The 9,898-nt window shown below is 41.2% G+C and overlaps 1 protein-coding gene across 2 annotated transcripts; it reads left to right on the top strand.

The window, feature by feature from the left end:
- Nucleotides 1-314: 314 nt before the first annotated feature.
- On the top strand, nucleotides 315-7,307 carry lins1 (lines homolog 1). 2 transcript variants are annotated; one of them, XM_084574701.1, is made up of 6 exons: nucleotides 315-770; nucleotides 867-941; nucleotides 1,796-1,928; nucleotides 3,498-4,085; nucleotides 5,350-5,533; nucleotides 6,301-7,307. In XM_084574701.1, exons 1-6 carry the CDS (start codon nucleotides 387-389, stop codon nucleotides 7,097-7,099), a joined length of 2,163 nt encoding a protein of 720 aa, XP_084430827.1. In that variant the 5' UTR covers nucleotides 315-386; the 3' UTR covers nucleotides 7,100-7,307. The 2 variants fall into 2 exon arrangements, with proteins under 2 accessions (XP_084430827.1, XP_084430826.1); XM_084574700.1 differs by having other exon boundaries at nucleotides 852-941.
- Nucleotides 7,308-9,898: the final 2,591 nt, after the last annotated feature.

Here is a 9,898-nt window from a genome sequence, read left to right as displayed (position 1 = left end):
AAGAGCATGGTCGGGAGGTCATCGTTGAAGTGATTAATTTCCCATTGTATTCAGAAGGCATTTCAAAATAAGGGTATTTCACATAAGACCGTAAAACATAGGCCTAAAGTAAAAAATAAAATAAAAAATGTGCTTGTTCCAGATAATGATGATGCCAGTTCGAAGCTCACAGCAAACTCTCAAAGCTGCCAAGACATCTGCGCCTACTGAGCAACCTGAGCGCCAGTCCATGGTTTTGTAATGATTCTTGTTATAATATGTTACCGTCATTTATATCTGTTCATTTATAAAGGCACGGTCTGACTGTCGCTTTATTTTGGTTTTATTTTGTTAACTCCCGGTGTCTTGATTCTGACCAATTGCAGTGCCACTTCCGTGTGGGTCACATGACAAGACCATGCGGAAGAAGCGGCGCCATGCAGGACGGGGGCATCTGCAGGGATCCCTCGAACATGGGAGAGTTCTTCAACTATTTAACAGATGCGTACAAATGTTTTGTCAGTGGAACATGTCCCAAACAAAGTGCTGCGGATTTAGCGAGTGTGATATTTTCCGGGGTGTGTGTACAGATGTCCGCCGGGGGCAGAGAGTGTGCTGCCGCCAGAGAGTTTAGGAATGTAAACAGTTCTGAACTGACCTGCATCAGCGTGACTCTGGTGGAGAAGATGTGCTCCAGTATAACGTCTCAGAGTCTGCCTCCACAAGTTACGTTATATTGCGTAGAGATCCTGAAGGTTTTGTTTGATGACATGGATCTCATGCCACAGCTTGTAAGAGTATTCAAATTGGGCAAAATGACAAAGTACCTGTGTCACAATAAATAGTGATGTGAAAACTCTATTATCCTGCAGGTTTATCACTTTCAGGCAGAGGACCAGTTTATCTCACATCTGGCTGCTAAGACTGTAGCAGCCCTTGTGTTCTACCATTTCCACAAATCTGTGAGTACTCAGCGCAAATGTGCAATGTTAATAGTCCCTACAGGGTCGTGTCCAAGCCTTTACCTGACCATAACAAACCAGTCTTACCACATTTTTGTTTCTGTTTATTAGAGTTTCATTTTCCACATCAGTCTGGCTCGATTTTAAGAGAAAATTATCCACAAATCTTACTAAACATTATTTTTAGTGTGATGCAATCTTGACATTGAATATTTCAATCTGTTTTTGTCATTGTACTGCGTGAGGGAATGAAATGTTCCTTGTGGGTTATTGGGCAATGTAGTATACACATTTGGGGACTATTACAACAAAAAATAGTAATAGTATCTTGACATACCAGTCACAAATATCTCACCTTCATGTGAAGGTGCCATAAATTGACAGTTTATTAACATCACAGTTGGTTTTTACTCTAAACTGTGAGAGCCCTCAAAGAGATTGGCCTAATCATGGGTGCAGATCCCGGGGGGAACGGGGGGTCATGCCCCCCCCCCAATTTCTGAAAAACATGAATTGTCCCCCCACAATAACAATAACCTAAATTATTCGAAATTGTCAATTTCAGTTATACTTTTTTAGTACTTTTTGAATGATATGGCGAGCCTCTACGTAGTTGTGATTTATGGTGGCATGGTATGAGTTGCATACCGGCAAAAGAAAAAATCACTTTTGTGTCCCCCCCCAATCCTGACATCGGATCTGCACCCCTGGGCCTAATCCCGCTCTACAAGTATTGTTATGAACAAGAGAGATCAAAGGTCAGCAGATTGAAATGCCTCCTCTGCTCCTCTGTTGTGATTACTGTACTATAGACTAACATTATGAATGTGTGTGCATATACTTTAATTTCTCAGGGAATGATCAGTCCTGTCTGGCAGGAGAAGTGTGTGCAGGCATTACACAGCTCACACCCTGGGCCTGAATTAGATGCCTGTCTGTGGTCACTGACTGAAGTCGTAAAAAAACTTCTCAGAGGAGCTCACAGAGGTAAAATCTGTTCATTTTGTGCGTTTAAACTGTGTGCAAAAGCTGTCGGAAGGTTTAACATACACTCACTTGCCAATTTATTTGGTACACTAGTGAAAATGAATGGATTCTGATACAACAGTGCTGCACCAAATCCCTTCTTTACTGTTCTAATGTAAAGAAATGTTCTAATCTTTACAGTTCATGTTGGAGATAAGATAAGAGATAAGATAAGATAGGACTTTATTCATCCCCGTGGGGAAATTAGGGTGTTACAGCGGCAGGAAACAACAGTGCAAGATGCAAAAAGATAAAAAAAAAATAGAATACGGCAGACAAATATGTTATGTACAGTGTCAGAAGGGTGGTGATTCAACTGGGTGATCATTTTGGAGTATGCGGTCTGTTAAACTGGATTAAAATAAACACAGTTTTTCTGTTACTTAGCCTAGCCCACTGACTAACATGGGGTTGTCAAGAGAAAAATGTGTAGGTACAACATAATACAGTTCAATAGTACTACAAACCACATCTTCTAGATTAAAAATAAAGCTGAATCAACATCTCTCTCAGTTATTTGAAACTAACTAACTAATGCTGAATACCAGAACCTTTCTGAATCTTCTAGGACTGTCACATCAGAATGCGCTTATTTTCACTGCCTTACCTAATATTTTTGGCAAGTGTGTCATTTTTTGATGACAGACAAACTTATGCTGATCTGTAGACCAATAATACTGTAACGTTGGTCACAGCTGAACTGTAGCTCTAATAATGTCCCTTAGCAGCTCTTACTACAAGATGAATAAGAAAATATTTTAGCCTTGTTTATAAGATATTGGTATGCTGATAGTGAGTTAAGAAAATTATTTATTTAGGTAGTGCAACATTTTTCTGTGTAAGAATTACCATGTCAGGATTGTCAGTGTCTTACAAACCTTGTAACGGAGACTCTTTTTTTTTATCATTTCTGTCTTGCTATTAATTGATCAACAGTGTGTAATGAAGAGATGAGGGGTAACAGCAAGGTTAACAGTGAGAACAGACAAAAAAAATAAAGATTACCCATACACTCCAGAACCTATGTTGCAAAGCCTACAGTTATATGGTTCACAATCCTCATTGTATAGACATGTGTTAACAATGTCCTCATTAATTTATTTTTTTAATCTATTTCACGGCAGACATGCTGACTTTTCACAGTAGGGAGGGTATAGCTTTATTAATAAGTGTCACTTAGTCTTAGTACGCCATGTCAGTAAATCAGAATTCAGAAAGACCTCCCCAATGTGGATTGCAGTCACAATATAAACGTTTGTGCTTTCCCAGCCATGACGGGAAGTCAAAATCTCAGCGCAAGTTCTATTAATTGCTGCTGTGTGGTGGGAAAATCCAATACACAGTCAAAGGTACATCTGCAGCAGGTATTATCTGCTGTGTCAGTTAATATGACGAGTTTTCTTTTAATCATTCATTTTAATTTTTAAAGCCAAAGACTTTAAAATTCAAAGACACCCAAAGGCCAGAAATTAGCAGCCCAGGTTAACTGCAGAAAATATTCCTCATTTAAAATGTATTGTCTTCTTCTAGAGCTCCTTGGGATCCTTCTGGCAACCTTTGACTGTAGCCTAAGTGCTTTGTTCTCAAAGTTGCTCCCTGAAGAGAGAAAAGATGTACCAGATTATACCAACAACAGACATTGGGGAACAACGTTCTGCCTCCTCCTGGACCTGCTGGAGGTGTTGACTGCTTCCAGACTGACGTGTGGAGCTGGTGCCTGTCTGAAGAGTCAGAGAATAACCCACATTTACGCTTCACGTCTTCTGACAGCCATTAGCTGCTCCTCTGAGTATTTTGTCAAAAAGAGGGCACTGCTGCTTCTGAAGAGAGTTTTGCTTCAGAAGGTTGGAGAGGACTGGGCTTTAGGAGAAGTCATGGCCACTGGACTGAAATGTGAGAACCTGAGCTCTGACATGAGCATACTGGTTCAGAGTGTGTTAACAGCAGTGGCAGATAATTGGTTACAGAGTGTTCCGGTGGAGCGTGCTGCTTTCTTTGGAGGCACCAGACACATAGAAGGAGCTGAAGGCCAGAAACCAGACAGTGTGCTGCTGAGAGCTGTCAGCCTGATTATTCTCAAGTCCATAGAGCTTCATTTCCAAGCAGCTGGTGGAACAGGTGAGGACTCATGATAAAAAAAGCGCTGGTACACATAGAGTAAATATTGTATGTATTCCGTCAAGACATTTTAATTAAAGCAGCTATTTAAGGTTTTCTGTCCAGATGGAGCAGCACATACGTCATCAAACAAAGTTAATTTATATTCTCCATCCAATAATGACTGAACGTAGTCTGGCTGTGGGTCTTAGACTCTGACCTAGGGACTAAGAAGAGACACTTTCCAAAGGATCTAGTTGGTACATATAATAGAACCGTGTAAGACTGGGTGACAATTTTGAGGTTTGTGAACCCATAAAAAGTTAAGAAACTATTCTTAATCTCACAGCTAGCAGCAATATTAAGTAGGTGTGGAGTGAGCTTTCATTCTGGTCCTGGTTAGCACATAAGCATCTGCAAGTTGTAGTTTGTCTATGATGTTTTTTGGTTGATGATTAGATGCATTCAAATAATCCAGGCTAGCTTTCAATTACATTTGGATGGGGTCACTCTCCAGATGTGAAACAAGTCTAGAATCTCCAGTAGTCAAGGTTTTAGCATGGTGTCTGCGTTTAAATGACAATGACTTCGGTGTAGAGGTTAGTTTCTCTCTCTGTGCCATCACTCTACTGATGTGACCTGTACGTCTGTTCTGTCCTGGTTGAGTTAAAGGAAATTCATCCAAACTTTCTTTTATGAAATACATTTGTGGAAGACATCAGTCGGGCTTGTGTCAGTGTTATTGTATTTAGGGCTGCAACAACGTCAGTTCCATAATATTAATAATTTGTACTGTATTGTCCTGATAGGTCAGTTTGTGTGGAATAGGTCAGCGTGTCAAAATGTTTTCTTTCATCGGCAACTATGACGGCTCCTGGTGCTGGCCATGCTGAAAAAGACCAAAAATGACTTAGCACAAGATATTAAAACAACAGATTTGGCTCATTTTCACTGGGTCCAGCAGATAGTCCATGATTTACATAGCCAGAGACTCCGAATGAATGTTGTGTTGCTGCCTGGTGTGTAAATAAGAAACAGTTTTAACAAGTTTGCTACATCAACTTTACATTTACAGGGAGTGTTGTTTTCTATACATATTGGGTTCATAAGCTGTAATCTTGATAATTTATGTTTTCAAATGCATGCATTGTTTAATGCCCAACTGGAGTTACAGATGTGGTGGGAAAAGTCTGTCAGTTGTTAATGTGTTCATTGCAGCAGGGACTCTCTTCTCATATGTGAGCTAAGTTTGCGTGTCGCCTCTGTCTGTGTCATTTCACTACAGGGGTGGAGGGTGCCACAGACGCTTATGGATATCTACAGAGCTTGTGGGGCTTCCTGAGGCGGTGCAGTATGCAACTGATGGAGGTCAGCCACCTCTGCTGCTGGATTAGCTTTCTATTTGGAGAACAGGACGATGACATGATGGAAGCAGCCAGATCGTTGCTCTCCATGTTCCTCAATCACAGGTACAGTATATAGCAGACATACATCAATCACCCACAACATTATGACCACTGATAGGTGAAGTAAATAACATCTTTGGACAATTCAGTGTTCTGCTGGGAAACTTTTGGACCTGGTATTCATGTGGATGTTACTTAGACATGTAGCACCCACCTAGACCAGACCAGGCACCCCCACCCCATAGCAATGACACTCCTTGATGGCAGCAGCCATCCCCAGCAGGATGCAGCCTGACACAGACACACACACAAAAACAATTTAGGAACAACTAAAAAACATGAAGAACTGTACAAGGTGTTGACCTGGCCTCCAAATTCACTTGATCCCAAACTGATCAAGTATCTGTGGGATGATCCACAGAGGCCCCTCCCCTCAAAGGCCCCCACTAACAACATTCTGTTGCCAGACGCCACAGGACACCCTCAGAAGGCCCATGTCCATTCTCTGATGAGACAGAACTGTTTTGGAGGCACAAGGGAGACCTATGCAATATTAGGAAGGTGGTCATAATGTTATGCCTGATGATCAGTGTATGTGTTATTTATATTATTTTATCAGCAAGTTATATATTCTGTTTCCATGTTTAAAGATACCCCATATAGACAATTTTTTTATATTACATAACAAGAGGTCTCTTACTTTAGTGTCACTTCACTCTCTTGACTGTGCCGCCCCTTCAACCAGAGTAAGGGAAAGAAGCTTTAGCTTTCAAGTAGAGGGCCAGCAGTCATGTTTTCAAAATGAGCTACTTGCTTCTCTCTTTCCACAGATTGTGTTCAGGGTTGGATGATGTTGCTATGTTGGAGGCAGCCTGTGCATCTGGCTGCAACCCTCACTGCCACTTTGTGATTCTGCTCCAGAGCATCTCCTTTGACCACAGCATCCTCCTTGACTTCCTCATCTCCACCGAAACCTGCTTTCTTGAGTATTTTGTGCGGTACCTCAAGTACCTCAGAGATGATTGGCAGGGCTTTGCTGCATCATGTGCTGCCGTCAGTGTGTCAGACTCACTGCAGCAGCCACTTACTGCTTCATGTGGTGGTGATGAGAAGCCCGCACTGACATACAAAGCTGAGCCAAATAAAGCTGGACTCGCTTCCTGCATCCAGCCCACAGCTGTTAATCCACCACCAGAAAGGTTCAGTTTGGCTGTGGAGCCTCGCCTTGTGGAGTATGATACTTCTGATGAGTCTGAATCAGAGAACATGGAGATTCCGGAGGTTAAACCAGGGACGTCTGTGTGTGAGGAAAGCAGATTTGGTGCCACTGCTGGCCTACCAGCATCTATCGGCCAGAGACAATATGAGTTATCACCAGCATTAAAGAGTGGACATAACCCTACACTGGACAAACCAGAATGTCGGTCACGGCCAGTGTTACAAAGTGAGCCAATATCACATACAAATATGGCAGACAGAGCTATGCTCTGTTTGTCGGAGCTCAGAGAGGTAGTGACGAGGCTGCAGACGAAGAAACTCTTCCCATATAACCCTTCTTCACTCTTAAAGCTCCTTGCACAAGTAGAGAACTGTTACCAGCAGTCCCATCTGTCACACTTCAATAAATGATAAAGAGAAATAATGTGTGTTGTGTTCGGTTGTGTTGCATGCGAGCTGCACATGTGGAAAAAAGTCTGGGCAAAGAAGCAAATACGACCCCTTTCAAAAATGTGCGATCTTCCCTTCGTGACCAGGCGAGCCACTGGATCAAGAATGGATCTTTAAATTGACCGAAGGATCTCAGCCTTTTTGCCACCTCAGCATATTACACCATGTTTTCCCCTGAAGCACAGGCGAGTTTAAGAATTGACCAAGTATTCACATTATTCTAAATAAATATTAATCATTTTTTCCCATTACTGCAACATCTCTTTACTGGAGTTAAATCTTATAAGTGTGAGGGACTTCTTTTATGTGTAAAATACAAACATAAATGTGTCTCCATAAACAAAGCAAAACCTGATTATCTCTAAATGTTTTATCTCCCTGTTATCTCCTTGGAGCTCCTCCACCTGTACTGTAAATAATAACAACAGTTGACATTAGGCATTAAGTAATTATATTTTGTAAGTAAGGTCTAACTTAATTTGAATACACATTGTTTTCAATGAAAAAGTAGTTTTTGTATGAAAATATACCTAATAAGTTTATTGCTGCTTGTTCTTGTGTTGTGTTCAGCTCTGTGCCAGCAGGTGGCAGCAGAGTCAGGGTGACGCTGAAGTGCATCCCTGGTGAGTGACAGTAATGTGACAGTAATGATGCCCTTTAAGAGCCTCAATCCAGTTCTTTGACACATTTTAAACACTTTCAGTGTAATTAATTAACTGTAAATTTTCTTACTGCCACTGTCTGACCTATTTAGACCTATTACCTCACCTGACTCCTTAATGACTAATGATAAAAAAAAAATCATTAAGTAGTAAAGTATAGATTGGTTTTTTAGTCAGATGCATCTGCCCTGTGGACTATGAACGTCTTTCCCTGTATGACTGTTTGCCTGTCTAGGTGTGGATCAAGAAGATAAATAGGGAGAGTTTGAGAGCCATATCAGGCGACTTCAGCGTCCTCCTAACTTAATCTTGCAATGATTGCAAAAAAAAAAAAAAAAAAAAAACTCACAAACACACCTCACGCCGGGCTTTCCTTCATATCTGGCACTCATTTCTATATTTCTATACAATGACCTTCCTAACAGAAACCTTTATGTTTGAAAGCTCTTGTCTGGTTTGTCCTAATAGGTACCCTTCCATGCCATGTGGCCAGCATGTTAATCATTGCTTAGCAGTGTCATCATAGGGCTCTATTGATTTAGCATGACATTGGTACACTGTTTGCTCTGTCAGTGCACACGCCCATCTAACCCACACAGGGATAGAGCTCATAGTAAACTCACGTTAAGCTGATCTGTTAGTTCACAAGAGAATTAGGCTTAATGGAATCAGTCTTGTGGGAACCGCATGGACAAATTATAATTGAATAAGGCAACATTAGTTTTCAACAAAGATTTATTTTTGTTCATTGTATTCCTTCATGATTAAAAGCAGATCTTGGTAAGGAAACCAAGTTTAACCACTGAGAACACTTTACGACTAAATCAGTTTTACTGTGTGATAAAACTCTTCCATGTTAAGAAATTTATCTTGGATACATATTTGGTGTATTTTGCATTCTTAGCAATATCATTTTCCAGCGCTCTCTCTTCCCTTAAGGTTTGTTCTGTGGGAGAACTTGCTTTTGTACTTTATCTGGAACACAGAACAAACAAGGTTATTGGATCCCTTGAGGGCAGGGAGAAAAAGAGGTTGTGTGTGTTGTGGCAATCCGCTAGCCTACCTCTACTTCCTGGAGGGCAGAAAGAAAAAAACCTTCCCAGGTTATTGTGGCTGAGTTGGGTGTGACTCTAAAGAATGTCAAACAAAGAGAGTGGCTCGCTGCTTGTCGAAGGGGGGGCATAGAGGATTCTGCCATCTATGTTCATCTCTCCAGAGCAAACACAAGCAGTCAGCTGGTTTGGAAGCAGCTCTCCTTACCTGCTGTTTTTGGTCACACTGACAGTGGAAAGGTAAGCCTTTGTTTTACTGTGACCTTGAAGAGTGACTGGTGAGCTCTCTGACTGTTTTTAGTTTGAAAGCGAGAGGGATGTTTTTGGCTTTCTCTTCTGCTGTAAAATGATCTGCTGTGCTGAAATTAGAGGTACAAATCTTCCTGTAGCAACAGGGGGGAGTTGTTTGATCCAAGGACATCCTACAGTCAGGAAAGTTTATTCTCAGACTGCGCCTGCATTGTTACGGCTGAGTTGGGATGAATGAAGTCTCTGTTCTCAGAAAGATCAGCACAAAGATCCTGTGAGCTCCGGCTTGTGTGGTCTGACCACTTCAAATCAAGAGGTTTGAGCTGAGATTAGTTGCGGGGACTGAAGATGTTTGAGGGCTGTTTCTTATCTCAGTTTGGGTAACCTTTGTAGGGCCAGCAGCTACCTACAGGTGGGATGACAGCTTCATTGTAAAGAACAGTATTGTTAGGGCTCATTATATAGCCTGGGGTAAAATAAAATAAAATAAAGCCCTTTGTAGAGGTTATTTAAAGGTTTGACTTATTTGCTTTTCCTGAATATTTCCAATCACTTGAGACTTTCATTTTTTGTTCTTTGTTTCAGAGAAACATTTTGATCATTCATGTTATTGTGCCGTAAACATCTTAGTGTTCAGAGTAAACCAGAAGACAAGTCAGACAGAGAATTGGCACTCATGCCTCTAAACTCAGTTTGTTTTCTACAAATAATCCATGGAACACCTGCAGCTCTAAGCTTAAAAGTAGCAAAAGTCAGTCTGGATATTCTACGCGTCTGCTTTTCAGTCGTGCCAGCTC

Source organism: Chelon labrosus (assembly GCF_963514085.1).
Source record: "Chelon labrosus genome assembly, chromosome: 3".
NCBI lineage: Eukaryota > Metazoa > Chordata > Actinopteri > Mugiliformes > Mugilidae > Chelon > Chelon labrosus.
The sequence above is the reverse complement of the archived record's forward strand: the minus strand, read 5'-3'. Positions and strand labels throughout refer to the sequence as shown.